The 17,763-nt window shown below is 28.8% G+C and overlaps 1 protein-coding gene across 6 annotated transcripts in view; it reads left to right on the top strand.

Annotated features, from left to right (window-relative positions):
• The window catches only part of LOC107439560 (homeobox protein Meis1), a 271,514-nt gene that overhangs the window by 86,249 nt on the left and 167,502 nt on the right, over positions 1–17,763 (top strand). For all 6 annotated transcript variants that reach the window (XM_071184435.1, XM_043052522.2, XM_071184434.1 and 3 more), the window contains exon 6: positions 3,016–3,172. In XM_071184435.1, coding sequence (XP_071040536.1) covers positions 3,016–3,172 — 157 coding nt within the window. The remainder of the gene's footprint in view (positions 1–3,015; positions 3,173–17,763) is intronic.

Below are 17,763 nucleotides of genomic sequence, written 5' to 3'. Positions count from 1 at the left end.
ATTTCTCAGTGGGACATATTTATGTCTTCCTTTTTAGTACTTTCCTCACCATCTCGGATCTATATCTTAGCTTACCGGACTATTGTTCCTATTCTTTGGCATTCTCAAAAAATAGAAGAAAAAAATAAAACTTTTTTTCTTTCTTCTTTTCTTGACATTATTTCTTTTGGCAGGCTATAGCGGAAGTCCAGAGTCGTTGGGGGAACGTCTATTGGTGGGTCCAGAGGCTATAAAATAGACGTACCCTTTGATTTACAGGCACGAGGGATTCTTTTTTATGTCGAATCCATGACACCCATCACGGCTCGCCCCTGTATTTTCCCGATCCTTTTCTTTTTCTTTTTTTTCTTTTCACTGTGTTTGTAGAATATACCTCAGAAATTTTTTTTATCCGAAAAACTGCATAGGATTTTAAACAATCTTATGTAAGAAAAAGCTGGATTATTCAAGATAATAAACACAAGATGTGAGGAGATTTTTTTCTCATGAATTTGGGCACACAGCTTAGTAGGTCACTAAAAGTTTTGCCTTTTTTTTAATTCTCAAAAGCAGATATACCTCAAAATTCTAAACGGAAAAACTGTGTAAGATTTTAAACAATCTTATGTAAGAATAAACAGGATTATATTCAGGACAATAAACACAGAATGGAGACTTCATCATGATTTTGGGCACACAGCTCAGTAGGTCATTAAAGTTTTAATTCTTTTTTAATTCTCAAAAACAGAGTGGGACTTATGATATTATTATATGATGAAATATTAATATTTTTATTCATCCTTATAACGATGTCTTAAAAAGTATTTTCACCATGCGTCGTAAATACCAAATCTTGGTATAAATATCTAACGAAAGATGGATATTGATAGTAATGCATCTTTTGCTGATAAAAATATTTATCAAATACGATATTTAATGACAAAAATATCACACTGTTAGAATTTTCATTCAAAAATTATGGTAAAATAACCAGCAGCGCACTGTCCATTGGATTAACCGTAGAGTTAACGATAAAGAATATTTTTTATCTTTACGGTTTTGAAACCGTTTATAACTAGTATGGTTATAAAGCCAAACCACGAATACAAAAGTATACAGGTTTTTTTTAACGTAACTTGCATGGTCTCAAAACCGTAAAAATGAAATTTAACTAGACATAGGAGCTAGGATTTTCATCAGTTAATCAGATGGAGAGTGCAAAAGACTAAAAACTTTTCATTTGAAGGGAATGGAAGAAATATTGTGGTGTCAACGTTAGGACTCGAACCCCAGTTCTGTCGGTCATGTGACTGGCAGATTGGGATTGACGGCTATAATATGTACGCAGTTTCAAGGAACTAAGTGGTTTATTTGGTGGGTCGCACTATTAAAAATAAATTAACAGATAAAACAAAATAAATATAAAAAAAATTAAAAATTAGTTTGATCAGTTGATGTTAAACGCCAAAAAGTGCGATAACAATTTCCTCATTTAGAAGAATTGCTTTTCTCAGAGGAAGGAAAGGGGAAGCATATTACTCTCATTGTACAATCGCCAAAACACTCAAAATTTGAACAAAACACGATTGTTTTTATTAGCACTGTATTCACCTGCTATGGTGTTTTTGCTTTGACTTGATAAAAAATACCAGAGTAAGATGATTGACTAAGATTTTATGATGGTAACAAAAGTGTAAAAAGTAATCTGTAAAGTAATTTAGTGTATTTACAGCGTGCACTTTAATGTTCTGTAAACTTACACCGGTTGGTGGAAAAAGTACTCAGGAAAAAAAGCATGGTAGGGAAAAGTATATACATATAGTATAAGAAGTATATATATATATATATATCATAATAAATAAATAAAAACAAAAAAAAACAATAAGTTTTATAAAGAGTTGCAAGTAAATAGAACTCATAAAATAAGTTCAAAATGTAGAGAAAACAAGGGAAAAATTACAGAACAATGAAAAAAGGGAAAAATAATAATAAAAATAACAAAAAACCGGAAAAAATTTCAAAAAATCCGGAAAATAAAAGATATAATCTTCTCATCAGCTCACACAGCTTTTATTTTCCGGATTTTTTAAAAATTTTTGTCCTTTTTTCCGGTTAAAAAATTTTAAAAAATCCGGAAAGTAAAAGATATGATCTTCTTATCAGCTCACACAGCTTTTATTTTCCGGATTTTTTAAAAATTTTTGTCCCTTTTTCCGGTTTTTTGTTATTTTCATTATTATTTTTCTTTTTTTCCCCTTTTTTCATTGTTCTGTAATTTTTTCCTTGTTTTCTCTACATTTTGAACTATATATATATACATATATACTAGCTTACCCGGCAAACGTTGTTTTGCCATATGAATTATTTCTAGAGTATGAAAATATATCTTACTAGTGGGCTGTGACCCCTGCTGCTCGCTAACGCTCGCCAACNAAAAAAAAAAAAAAAAAAAAAAAAAAAAAAAAAAAAAAAAAAAAAAAAAAAATCGTACACAAGTGGGGGTGGTTTTACTGTCCATTTTCGAAAACATAACTGTTTTCAGTACTAAAACGGGAGGAAAAACCTTTTTAAGAAGGTTACCCAATTTGGGCTTCAAGTACCGACCATAAAAGTGTCCGACAGGCACTAAAAATGGACACTTTTGAAGTTCTAACTCTGAGGTGACGGGCATAAATTTATGAATAAAGGAACGAAGTTGTTATGGCCCTTTTTTGTGATTTTACAATGGAATTAAATGGAAGTGTAGTTTATAAAATATTGACATGTTTTCATTTTAAATAAAAGGCTAAGTAAATAAAAAAATAAAAATTTTAGTTTCTTTAAAAAAAAAAACTTGCTATTTTACAGTTTTATTTTTCTAACTACGTATATTTTATATTCGAAATGGTAATTTTAAGTAGCAAACTTGTTTTCAAAATCTGCACAATTAACTAATTATTATCTGATTATTTTTTCTCTGTTTATTTCTTTGTATTGTTTTATTGATTGTGTATATGAATTGTGTGTGTTATGATGGCCCATACTAATTGTGAGTAGTCTTTTATACCCTACCAGAGACCACCTTCACAATCTCTAAACTCCTATAGTACCGGACCTGATGATGCTAGATCACCCGCCGGATCTACAGGAACTCCAGGCCCTATTTCACAACAACCTAGTTCACAACTTAGTACTGATAACAACAGTGAAGCAGGTAAGATCATTTTTATCTATATATTTTTGCACACTTTCAAAAGTACTTGTTTTTCATGGAATAATTAATTAGTGTAATTCTTAATCCAAATCAATTTAGAGCTTGTCAGCAGGGAGAATTTACTAAACTTAATGTTATTGAAGCATAATGCACGAAACGATAAGTTGCTAACGTAGATTGAAGCATTACGCACTAAGCCATAAGTCGCTTATGTAATACGACCAAAATATATTGAAATTAATCATTCATGAGCTACCAACATAATTTAATTGCAGCATAATGCGCAAATCAGAAGTTGCTCAAGTAATGCGACTAAAGCTGAATTCTTAAAATCATAAGAAAATGAAGTATAAACTCATTGATCTTGCGATTGAAGCATAGTGGACAAAATCATAAATTGCTGATATAATGCGATTAAAACATAATGTATAAAATTATAAGTTGCTTATACGATTAGATATAAAATATAAAAACAGGTAAAAATCAAAAGAAAACTATAAAACATAAAAACGGGTAAAAATCAAAGGTAAACTTATATTACCACTGTCTCTTTATAAGCGCTATTTTATTTCAATCAACGACAAAGTTTAGTGTATTCTACAGTATATTACCATTTTCCGATTTAAAAGACAATTCATGGTTTAAACTAAAATCTTTCAAATGATCCCTTTTTTAAGATTGTTGAATTATCAATTTATTAATTAAATTGATTTATTAAAGATGTATTTTGCAAAATATAATATATAGTATAATATTCATTCCTAATCCATAAGCCATTTCCCCACTTTAACGTTTCTATTAAAGTAAACCGTTAAAGGTCTATGAATAAAAAGGCTTTATCACTGATTGCTTACCTAAAACTTCTTCATTTAAACATGTTTATTCTTAAGACTTAGAAAAAAAAATAAAAAACTCTAAAATTCCCTCTGGGTCAACTTATGATTCATTTTGTTCGATGAATGCATGACTTTGATTCTATTAAACTACTTTCCCTTTCAATTCGCAACTCAGTTATTCTTTCATAAGTTTCCTCACATTCGAACATTATTTCCGATGAATAATGTTTATTTACGATTGAGAAACTTGTTTTTTTTAGTTTTCGGTTTTTTTTTTTCATTCAAGGGACAGAATTATTTATCACACAAGAGAAATAATCCCTCCATTACAAACGGACAACAAAACACTATCCTTAGATATGGTCTCACGCCACGCTCTTCACTCAAAATACTTTTTGTCCAGATCTAAACCCACTTCTCACCAATAATCCTCAACATTTCCAACAATAAGTTCTCTTTTAGTTCCTTCAGCTATGTTGAAGGGGATTGAAGGGGGGCAAAGAGCGAGAGAAGGACAAGGACTTGACAACTACAATCTTCTTGTCAGATCAGGAACTTGGAAACGTTCATTAGGGACCACGGCTCTTCGACGCCCCGGATTAGAAACCAGGGCTTGTTCGGGTCAAGCTGGTCACAAGGGTTTCCTTCGAGCAATAGGTGCATTTGGCGATCGCCAAAATACGCTTATTTCTTTGAATGATATGATCTGCCAGCCGCTGATTTAAAATCGAACATAATTAGGAATTGTACAGAATTTTTCAACGAACTGCTGAATTTTACCAGCTGGTTTTTGCCTGCTTCTAGATTTAATCAAAACATTTTTTATTACTTTTAAAGCAATTCTCTAAATTTGGGAAAGTTTCAGATAAATCCCTTTCAAAATTGATACTTAAGGTACACCAAATGCCTTCAGAAGCAAAATTTTCAAATTTTTAATTCAGAAACTTTTTATTTAGATTTATGTATGTATTATACTCTGAAATATAATATAAAGTGGAACCTGTCTAAATTGACCACCTTCGGGACCAAGTCAAGTGGTCACTATATAGAGGTGTTCACTTTATGCAGACTCTTTATAAAGGGCTCTTTAAATAAAACTTGTAGAAAATGGTCACTTTACTCAGATGTTCACTTTACCCAGGTGGTCACTTTTACAGGTTTCACTCAAAAAAAACAAAAACAAAAAACAAATAGAAATAATAAGAAAGAAATTTCTTTTTTAAAAAGTATGGGAGAAAACCAGTCAAAAAAGACAAAAAAATTGTCATTTTTCCAAAACCACATAACTTCGTTAAAATTCATTATTTTTTCATTATTCTTGTTCAATGCTTTTAAAAATTACACTTAGGGAATAGACTAATCATTAGGCATACTATCAATGTTTAGATATTTTGCAGCAATAGAAAATTATTTTGAAAAAAAGGTCAAGAAGTGTGATAAATTATTTTCACATTAGCTGTAAAATATGAAATAATATTTAAACCACTAGTATGCGGCTTAATCCCTAGACAAATGTAAAGAATAAAAAATACATTCTTACATTCAAAAATAGAATACATTCTTACAAAATTTCAAATATTTTGAACTAAAATATTCTAAGGTATACTTTAGAATAAAGGAGAATAACCGAAAAAACTATTTTTTGAGAAAAATGTTGAAAATGACACAGTTTTCAATTCAATAACTAATATCGATGTGTTTCTTTTTTTTTTCTTCTTCTTTTTTTTTAATCACCATAACTTCTGTTCTATTTCACGTAGAACCAAAACTCAAACTGTTTTTGTAAGAGTTATTGAGTTCGACGTCATAGTTCGAGCTCCAAAGTTCTGTTTTATGCGAAACACGGGAAAATGATATTTTGGTCAAAATCGATTTAAAAAAAGTAGTCGGGTACTTTAACATATGTAATTGTTTAATCGTAAAGATAATTCGAATAAAAGATACAACTAACAAATGAGGAATGAATGCTTAGAGTGGAAAGTAAATTAAATACAGAATACATAAAAATGTCTAAATTAAAATTGAACCAAAACTTTTTCTTTATAATAATGGTTGGTTTTTTTTTTTTTTTCAAATAATTTGGCGTTTTAAAATGCCCCCTCAAATGTTTTAATTAAAAAAAAATTATCATTTAAATTTAAATATTTAATCACAACTTCAACTCTAATAACTAATTCAAAATATAATATTTAATTTTATCGATTATAAAGTATTATGTAAATGTAAAGCACTCCTGCAGCAACTAAAGAGGCAAGAGGGGAGCAATTTGGTTAGCATTGAGCACCAGCTGCCTTTACTTCTAAGACAAACTGGCACCCGTCTATCCGAGACTGGGTTGCTAGCCGTCATTGTGTTTACAGTGACAGCCCATCTCTGTGATATCTCTGTTACCACTGTAGTCACGAAATTGTTGTATGTCATGGTTTATTTAAGTTTCACTTTTATATGGAATTAAAATATTTTAATTGTATTTTTTATTCATTTTTTTTCAGTCAGTAAAAACTATTTGCTACACTGTAAAAAAAATTCTGGTGTACAGTTGCCACTATTTTTGGCGTTCAAATAAACTAGTATTTTTTTTTACAGTGCTAGTAATTACATTTTTTTGTTTGTTTGTTTACTTTTCCATTGCTATAATCTTAAAGCGAAAATTTTTCGTTCAAAAAACAAGAACATTTTTAGTAATTTGTTCTGACTAATTCTTTCAAACAATTGCTATTTCGTAAACATTTTGCATGATAACTACAGTTCTCTACTTAAAAATATATTTTACCTCAACAGAAAAATTAGTGGCAATTAGACACCAGAATTTTTTTTACAGTTTTTTTAATTTATTTTTTTAAATTTTCTTTATCTCTTTTCGTGTAAAATAATAAGAAATTGTTCAAAAGTTAACCTTCCGTTTGCTAACCTAACCTTGAGCAAATCTCTAAATGGTAAATTAATATTTATGGCGAAAAAATTAATCCTCATAGACTAAATATAAATTTATAACGTTGGGAAATACAAGTTCCGGGTATGCCAAAAACTTGCTGACATTAACTCTCTTAATCAGAGAAACGAATTGACAAGAAATTGCTTCATTTTATTTTTAAATGTGTTTTATCAGTTGAATGACTTAACAAACAGGCGTTCCTATCTTCTTCTCTTCATTTATTTTTGGCTACCGTCCTAATTGAATGGAGCTATAAAATGATGCCAGAATTGTGTTGCTCATTAGCCAAATGTGGCGCTTCGCCTCAGACAGCAAGTGTCTCATTAGCTCCAGTAGTTGCTTGTTAACAAAAGGGTTACTGTTGTTAATATGGGGTCTACGTTTAATACAATGTCAGAGGATGTTTTTGATTGGTTTGACGCCTTTTTCACGCGCCCTTATGTTTCTAATCTTATGAATAATTATTTCTGAGTTTTATTTGATGAGCACACAAAAATGATTCATTAAATAGTGTTTTCGTTTCTGAATTTATTTTATCAAATTGATTTGAAATCGAAATTAAAGTCCATCTTTTTAAAAATAAAAATAAATCATTTAAAATGTTCGAATGCTTACAGAGTTAAAATTTTTAATTTAGATTTTCATGTAATTCATGAAATTTAGATTTTCATGTAATTCATGAAATTTAGATTTTCATGTAATTCATGTAATTTAGATTTTCATGTTTTTAATTTTCATGTAGATGTGTGTGTATTATATTCTAAGACATGGTATAAATATGGTGTAACACTGGTAATAAAAAAAAGGCCGAAAGTTGACCTTTTTTAAAATCACATAACTTGGTAAAATTTATTATTTTTTCCTTAGTCTTGTTTTAAAAATTGAACTCATAAAATATGAACTTATGGAATAGACTAAGCATTAGACATAATGCTAAAAGTCAGATATTTTACAGCAAATGTAGAAATTTATTTGACAAAAAAGGCCCAAATTAATTATTTTGCTTTAACTGTAAAATATAAAATAATAGTTTAATCCACTAATCTGTAGTCTATTCCTTTGACATATATATAGAAAATATTCATTTCAAGTAATTGGAACTAAAACATTTTGAAATATTGTATTTAGAAATAACCAAAAAATTAGTTTTGAGGAAAAAAAAAACAATTATTAATTTACTAACTATTGCAGATTTTTTTGAAAATAATCATCATAACTTCTGCCTATCAAATTAACAGTACATTGGTTATATTTCATAGAAATTTAGTTTCAAGATTCAAAGCTTTAATTTATTAATTAAAATTTACAAATGTAAACTGTGGTTACGCAAAAAATTAGCAAAATGCATGTACGAAAAAGAAAAATATTATTATTACTTTTTTTTTCTTTCAAATAAAATTATTATCACTTTTAAGCGAAATTATAAACATAATTCTATTGCTCTTAAAAATGTGAGGATTTAATTATTAAGTTACAACTTAATTTTAGAATTTTCTTTTACTTTCAATTCCCTATCTTAAAAATAAAAGTTTTATCTAAATGGTTCTTGAAAAAAAAATGGAGGTAAGCTACATTAAATTTTTTTACTAACGGATATAATGAATTTGCTACCTGTTTTAAGTTAGATATCTCTTAACTTTTAATTTATCCCGTTCTACTCTTTATTTTTAAGTGGTAAATGATAAATGGAATTTAAAAAAATTATTTAAAAATTTTAGTGATACCTTTTTCGTGTGATAAGTCAATCACTTTTTTCATTCAAGTTTTTCTTTTACTTTCATTGAGGGGTCATCACAAAAGTGCAATTAAAACTTTTGCATTTTTCAAACTAAATTCACACTTTATTAAGATATTGAGAATTAGAAATAATTGGAGTCGGAATTTTTTTACAAACAATTTGGCAAATTTTTAATCTGAAAAAAGGGAAGATCGTTGTCACAAACCAAAACCAACCGCTATTTCCCCCCCCTTTTTTTGTCATTTTATGTGGACGAGTTTTGGTAGATATAATTTAATTGCTATCATGTTATTTACATTTTTTTAAAAGTTATTCTTACATCTATCCAGGGTTGGAGTTTTTGCCGGCAAAAAGGGGTTTTCGCCAGGACAGTGGCAAAAACCTGGTAAAAACCGGCAAAAACTGGTAAAAACCGGCAAAAACCAAATCATCTAAATTGCTGATTAAATATTATTACAAAATACTTGAAACAAATTTAAATCAATCATAAGGAATAATAATTTTGATACATTACATGAAAAAATTATTTTTAACATATTAATAATTAATATAAAGGCAATAATTTTTAAAACATTGAAAGTTTTTGACCTCTTTTCATTTTAGAATCCTTAAATAAATGTTTTTTTACAAATAGTAAATAAATATTATTATTTGTACAATAATTAACTACACATCTTGATAGATATTTTATGCTTTAAATTATAGTTATATTAATTTAAAATAAGTTCATTTCACTGGAAAAAAGAGAATAATCGCAAATTTTCCAATCACTAATGTTTTAAACTACTAAAATGATATATTATTACATTATGATTTAATTATGGAATAATAATTTTGTTAATTTTTTTGTAATTATTTATATTTATAGTATATATTTCAATTTTAGGAATAATTTTGTATCAAAAATGTGTTTTTGTCCTCTCATCTTGGAAAATATAGGTTTTTGCCACTTTTTGCCAATTTGCTTGGCAAAAACCTGTTTTTGCCAGGACGGTTTTTACCGGTATTTACCATGGTTTTTTCCACCTGCGGCAAAATCTTGCCAACCCTGCATCTATCATATTCTAAAACTAATTCATATTTATATTAATTGAGTTATTATTTAAAATTTATCAATACATAACTTTTAAAAATAAAATAACAAGTATTCCCACAACAGCCCATTGTAGATCATAAAGGCTAAGGGTTCCGAAATTCTCTGACCAAAAGATCATAGTGGCAATATGGTCAACATTGCACCCGTACCTCCCTTAATTCCCAGAAAAGCTGGTACCTATCGCTCTGAAGCTGGGTCGTTTTAAGCCGACTCCGGGAATCGAACCCCATTTCTACACAATGCCAGCTCATTACCTTGACCACTGAGTTATTGGGGTTTTAGAGGTACATCAGCTATACAAAGCTCTTATAAATAGACCCTAATCTAAGGATATTGTGTCGCTGACCGGCCTGTGTAGCGATCAGGGTCCTGGCCTTGCATAGAAGGGTTCTGGGTTCAAATCCCGGGCAAGGCATGAATGTTCTTTCCTTCTTTGCAATATCTGTCCTGACTGTGGGAGCAAAGTTGGACCACCTAATATGGTGCCCCTGAAAGAATGGCCAACAAAATCTGCCCTTCAGATACCTGTATCACGTAGGTCATTATCCAGTTGGACATTGGAATAAAAGGGGGGTTATGTTTATTAATTGAAATGTTAGCTAAATTTTATCGCCACATAATTTCTAAAAGTACTCTTAGGAATCATTCGAAATTCATTTATATCAAAAAACTACTAATATTAATTGAATTGCAATTTAGAATTTATCACTGCAGAGCTTTACAAGGTACATAAGCATTACGAAATTTTTCTAAACTGTCCTTGATCTAGGAATAATTTAGATTAATTGAGTCATTATTTGAAATATATCAGTACATCACTTTAAAAAAAATAAGTACACAAAAGCTGAGGTGATTCGAAGGTAAGAACGTTCTTTCATCAAAGATCGGTAATTTTTTAAGCATTCCCTTTTCATTTTTTCCCTCCTCATTTTTCCTCCTTTCACCGGAATTAATCCAAGAGGGAATTTTGACATTAAAACTAGGGATTAAATTTCATTTCGCGAGGAACAGAGTTTATAATTAGCTATTCTCATCTTCTGTACACGCCACAATTAAGAGTAAGAAACTCTTTCCAACATCTCAATGTCAATTCCCCTTTTTTTTTCTCCCTTTTTCATTATTCTTAAGAACTTAATACCTTCCTTTATTTAAGAACTTTTTTATAACCTTTATCTCTGAGACAGTTTTTTCTTCTTTCAAATTCATTTTAAAGACATTATTTTTTATTATTTTTCTCTGATCTTTAATTTATTTTACTGGATTTTTAAATACCATTTTTTTTTCTCTTTGGATTTTTGATTCTGCTTCAATGCTTTAACACGGTGCTTTCGTATTTTCATTTTTTTTTAAATCCTCGATATCTTCTGAATATCTATTGGTAAATAATTATTCATTAATTATACCCAAGATAGTAATTAATTGAAGTGAAAATACAAATTATTGAGGCATTATAATGACTTTTTTTTATGAGATGTGTAATCTTTTACTTTCGTTTGCTAGTCTCAAAAACAGAATACTTTAAAAGAAAGAAGAAAAAAAAAAAAAAGGATTTTGAGATGAATAGTTTTATATCAATTTCTGATAGTTTAAAATAAATATAAAATTAGCACTATCGGGATGGTACTAAATTAATGGTTAACCTTTTTGCACTTTCCGCCCACAACTTCCTTTCTGAGTTCTGCGAACTTCATTATTATTAAAAATTACTGACAGCATCTTGTGTTGTTTCTGCTAATTACAAAAAATTATATAGATTTATTTTCAATTAGCTTAAAACGAAGATAATTTAGCAGTTTTATGATATAGTTCAAAAATTAAAATATTTTTTAATATATTTAAAATGATCGTAGTTTCAAAACTCGAAACAAATTATGATTTTACTTGAGAAATTCTGTCATTTGCTTTGTCTCATTTTTACTCTTTTAGATTATTTTTTTTCCTTTAATTTGATTAAAAATTAAAATTATTATTTGAAAAAGTAATATTTTATCATACATAAATAACAGTTGATGTTCCTAATGATTTTAAAACAGCATCTCTAAATTCATCAGAAGCTATTTGAAGAACATATTTTACTTCTTTCTCAAAGTAAATGTTTGTTAATTAAAATATTTTTCAAACATTTATCAATAAACTATAATAGATTGTTGGCATTAATTGTATTTTTAATAATGAGCGAATGTTTAATACTACTAATTCTTCAATTCTCTACCTGTTAAAATGCATTTAAGCAAATAATAATGTATTTATTTCAAATTTACTTTTTTTAATATTTTATAAAATTTAACATTTTACAAGGAGTTAAAATTATTTGATTGTTGTCATTAATTGTATTTTTAATTACATAAAGAGTGATTAATACTATAACTTCCACTATGTCTTTCAATTCTCAACCTGTTAAAATACATTTAAAAAACTAATAATGACTGATTTTATTGTATATTGATTGAATATAAAATACTAATTTTAATATTTTATAAAAATTCAAATTTCATCAAATGTTAAAAAAATTAATGTAAATAAATTATTTAAATTATTTGATCTTAATTTTATTGTGACTGCAAGCTAATTGTTAGTAAGTTAAGTGAATAGTTTAAAAATAACACTATAGCTTAGTTTTCTTATATTTTACCTGTTAATATGTGATTTATATAATTTTTTACAAATTTATAAATTTACTTTATGTAATTTTTTATAACATTATATAAAAACTAAAATTTTCTTTAGAGAAAATGTTTTAATGCACTAATTACTTACATGCAAGTCAATACAATATTATATATATATATAAAACTCTCCGACTGAAATAATAATAACTAAAAATTGTTAAATTGCATCATAAAAATGTTTGATTTTAAACCTTGCCATTGATGTTTTCATTAGCCAACAGAAAAAAAAAATAAAATTGTTTAGAAATTCGGTTAACTGAGGTATCCGGATAATCGAGGCCTAGGATTATTGCTTGAATATCGAGCCTACTGTTGTCTCCTTTGACGTTTGAGGCTGGAGTGGGTACGAGTCACCAGCACAACAAAACGATTGAGCAAAACATTTCTCACGCGAATTGAAAGGAAAGCTTGGATTATCCATTGAATCAGTACTATTCGACAATCACTTGACACTGAGTAATTTTTTGAATAATAATAAATAAAAAAAAGCATTCCCTTCTCCGTCCCAACACCGGGGTTGTCAAGTTGAATGATTTATCACCCAAGAGGGCGGGATTTTTTTATCACTACTCTCCCAAATCGGTTCTGCCTACCTCTATCTTGCACAGCAGAACACATTGGGGCTATCTATTTGATTGAAAGGTACTTCTTTTGATTATGTATTTTAGTAATGTGTCAATGGGTGGTATGTTATGGTGTGTGACTGTTTGAAGAGCATTGGCAACTCCCTCCTTCCTCTCTCTCTATATATATGTGTGTGTTTTTCGTTGCTCAAGAGAGCACTTCAAATACATTTCATTACATTTGAATAAACAGCAAAAATCTTGTTAGTTTTTTTCTTCTTCGAAGAACCATGATTTTTACTGAATACCATAAATAAAAAGAGACACCTCAAAATTTCAATTAACTGAAAATCTGAATACCTCCTCTCCAAAGTTTAGTCAATGTGTGTTTGCATTTAAAAATGAATGTTTCCGTCACGTGATCCATAAATTTGTAAAAGAAATTTAATTTAGAAAAAAGAAAAGGATTGATTCTCTTCACATAAATTACTGGTGAGGAAATTTGTAAGCTATGGACCCTTGTGAAATTTTTTCCATATAGAAGTTACTTTAGAATCCTTAAATTAAATTAAATTAATCCTTTTGTACTTTAAATTTGTGAAATCAATTTAATTTGCAAAAAAAAGAAGAAAAAAAGTATTTTTATTACTTAAGTCACTGGTAAAAAAAATTTTATGCTATGGCCTTTGTAAAATTCATTCCTTAAAAAATTTTACTATAGAATCTTTAAATTAGATTAATCCTTCCGATCCTTAAATTTGTAAAATCAATTTGATTTGGAAAAAAAATGGATTCTTATAATTTAAGTCATTGGTAAGAAAATTTGCAAGCTACGGACCTCTGTGAAATTTATACCGTATAAAAGTTACTTTAGAATTAAAAATTCTTGTAAAACAGAAATCTCATTTAAAAAAAAATCTATTGATTTACTACTGTTTAACCTTCACTGTTATAAATTTTGGAGGGTTGAACAAGGTAAGGAGGGTATCTTTGAAATTTGCTGCAACTTTAACATGGTGCTAGGTTAAACCTCACTATCTCATTTCTTAAACTGAATTACATGATACTATGGTTCAAATTGTGCGAAAATTTGTTCAGTTTTAATTTATTTTTGAGGCTGCATCTAATTTGCATTGTATTAGTTCAAGGTATCGTCATTATAGTTGAACAATGCACCGATCTTCCTAAGATTGTACTCTTGGTGCTTAAAAGGAAACAGACATATTTGAGGATTAATTTTACAGTCTGAAACGGACGCAATGTACTTTAAACTTGCTTGCAATGTACTTTGCAATGTATTTACATCTTGATAATGATGTTATTTACTTAAAATTTGATACTGTAGTAAATAATCAATTATCATGCTGGAAATACTACATTGAATTTAGCCTATTTTAAATAAACCTATGTGAAGGTAAGGATTCATTTTTCGGTCTGTGCAGGATTCTGTGTGCTACGGGATTCTCCATCAATTTCATTTGAAATGCTTCCATTTCTTAGTAAAATTTCATTTTAAAACTGAATCGAACTAATTTCAACTAAATCGTCCATTTCCATTGCTCCCATAGGACAACCCTAAATCTGAAGGAGGCGATCAAAACAGTTTATAATCCAGTGGAGGGAAAAAAAAAGCATTTGTCTCTGTGCCATTCAATTGCTGAAAATAAATACTAAAGCAGGGAAAAAGGGGATTAGTGCCTTTTACATCTATAAAAGCCACAAGCAAATCTCTGCCTAAAATCTAGCATTCAATGCGGGATCCTAATCCGAAATGGGGAGAGGCTGATTTGGCACTATCACACAATAGCCGAACATAAACGTTTTTCTGTGCTCTTTTTTTCCATCCGTTTTGTTCGAGAAATCGAGGAGAAACTCCCTGTAGAATGGGGTTGTAAAACGCTGGCACGTGCAGTGAACGTTGGGAAAATATACGTGAAATTATGTTGATGTTGCTGCTGAAGTTTTTGCATTAGAAATATACGTTGCATTTACTGAAATCACTATAAAATAAAAGTGGGAATGTATTAACTTTTAAACAACAATCTTTGCTTGTGCCTTATTAAAACAATGACCTGATTAAAAATAATTGTGATAATCCTGTAGTTAAGTAGTATGTACAGTTACATTGTTGGACGTCTTGGTCCCGTGTTAAGACATAATATCGAAGCTCTTTATGGCGGAGAATATTAATATTTAACATCTGGACGTGGCTCATAGATTAAAAGCGATGCACATAAATAATTATTCTAATTTCTTTTCATGACTCACAAACTATCAGCAATGCGCAAAAAAAGTGATTTTAATGTCTTTACATGACTCACAAACAAACAGATAGAAAAAAAAAATTTTTTTCCTTATATAATTCAACAAAGATAACATAAATCGTTATTCTATACATGACTCACAAACTGTCACACATAATTAATTATTTTAATTTATTTACAAGTCTTTCAAACTAACAGGTTCACATAAATAGTTTCTATAATTTTTTTGTATGGGTCACTAACTAACAGCTAACCCCAAAAATAGTAATTCTAATTTGACTCACAAACTAACAGATGCAACAAAAAAGTAAATTTTTATTTCTTTATATGACTTACAAACCAACAGAGATTCACATAAAAAATTATTCCATACAGGACTCAGAAACTTACAGACATTCACATAAATAATTATTCTAATTTCTTTGAATGACTCAACTGACAGAGATGCGCAAAAATAGTAATTCTAATTTCTTTATGTGACTCACAAACTAATAGCGATACTCAGAAATAATTATTCTAATTTCTTTACATGACTCATGAACTAACAGATACAAAAAAAATTTTTTTTAGTTCTTTATTTGACTTACAAACCAACAGACGCACACAAAAAATTATTCTGTACATGACTCAGAAACTAACAGAGATTCACATAAATAATTATTCTAATTTCATTGTATGACTCACAAACTAACAGCGATGCACAAAAATAGTAATTTTAATTTCTCGTAAACTAATAACGATACACAGAAATAGTATGGCTCACAAACTATACAAAGATAGGAACGAATAATTATTCTAATTTCTTTAAATGTCTCATAAACTAAATGAGATACAAGTAAAGAATTCTTCTTTCTTAATATGACTAGCAAACTACTGCAGAAATTATAATAATAAGCAAAGAATTTTCATTTGTTTACCAAATGAGAATATCTATTAGGAAAAAATCTTTATTATGTTAATTTACTTTCAAATTAATATAATAGAGATGCACATGAATTATAGTTATTATTTTACAAGATTTGCAACCTATATCGTTTTGTATGTTTTTTTTTTTAAATTTTATTTTATGTTAACTATACCTATGAATATATAAATGATTATTATAATTTCTTCTCATGGCCCACGAACTATAGATAAAAACACATAAAGATTAGAATATTCTCATTTAATAAAGCTGACAACCAATTTGAATATTCTCTATTCCAACTATTTAAAGATTACGACAGCGCAGCTGCTCAAAGCAATCCTATTATTTTGCACAATAAAAATCACAGCAAAATAAAATTTAAATATGATAAGCTGATAAGCAATTTTTTTTAAAGCTTAATATCCTGCCTAAACATTACATTTTCATTCGCGTTTAATCTTTATATGCTCTTTTATCAATGTACAAATACCAAAGCATCTTAAAGACGTCAAAACCCTAAATCTGATAATCCCAGAAAAGTGTAGTTACCAAATTGACCTCGCTTTACTGCTCCTCCTTTTCAGGATCGACCTCAAACACCTCCTCGTATTCCGTCCTCCCTTTTCAATACCCTGTTTACTCCCTCTTTCCCCCCTAAGACCCCCCCTTTTTTTTCTCTTTTTCCCTTCTTGGGCTGGGGTGTAAAGATGGCTCAACTCCCAAGCCTTGTTGATTCGTCTCGGGTTCGTCTCAAGTTTTTAACATCTGCTTTTTCTGAAAGTTTAGGAAGTTCTTCTCCTCTGGAGGGGATTTCGATTATTTGGAAAACGCTTCCTTTTTCTGTCCATGTGTTTATAACATATTTTTCAACACTTTATTTGTCTCCCAGATTAGGGAACGTTGGTTGAGGGAAAAAAAATCAAATACAGAGTGAGTTCCCATGGAAATTTTTTTTTTAGACTGAATGTTGAAATCAACATTTTCCACAACAGGAACAAATATTTTAAAGAGAGAGAGAGGAAAACAATTTAACTTAACAATAATTATACTATACTTTCTCTATTTTTATATCTCATATTATATTTATCTCCAAACTCCTAGTAATATTTATATCTTTAAGCACTTTTGCCTTTTCCTATTGTTGATGTTAATAATATGGGGCTCAGGTTTGTTCAAAAATTGATCGTCGTTTAAGTAATCTTAACTTAATAACGTTTAAAATGTCATTGATAATATATATATCACAACTTTGAAGATTTTGCCTCTTCGCGAATTTTGTTAACTGTTTTATTAGTATTTTACTTTTAAACCTAAACCACATTTTGCTACACGCCGGTAAGTTTGGTTACTGTTTTCTTCTATTTTATGCTCTTTTTCAACTAATTTTTTTGCGATATCGACACATATGAAGAATAATTTTTATCTTTGCATAATTATTCTTTATTCAGAAATATCGCATTAAATTATACCAATAGATGTGTCTTGAGGAAGACTGTTGGTTTTTTCCCATTTATAGTTTTCTTTTTTTTTATTATTTTATTATTTGTATATTATTATTTGTATTTGTATATTTGTATATTCAT

The sequence above is a fragment of the Parasteatoda tepidariorum genome, chromosome 8 (genome assembly GCF_043381705.1).
Source record: "Parasteatoda tepidariorum isolate YZ-2023 chromosome 8, CAS_Ptep_4.0, whole genome shotgun sequence".
Taxonomy (NCBI): domain Eukaryota; kingdom Metazoa; phylum Arthropoda; class Arachnida; order Araneae; family Theridiidae; genus Parasteatoda; species Parasteatoda tepidariorum.
This window is presented reverse-complemented; position numbering and strand designations above follow the sequence as displayed.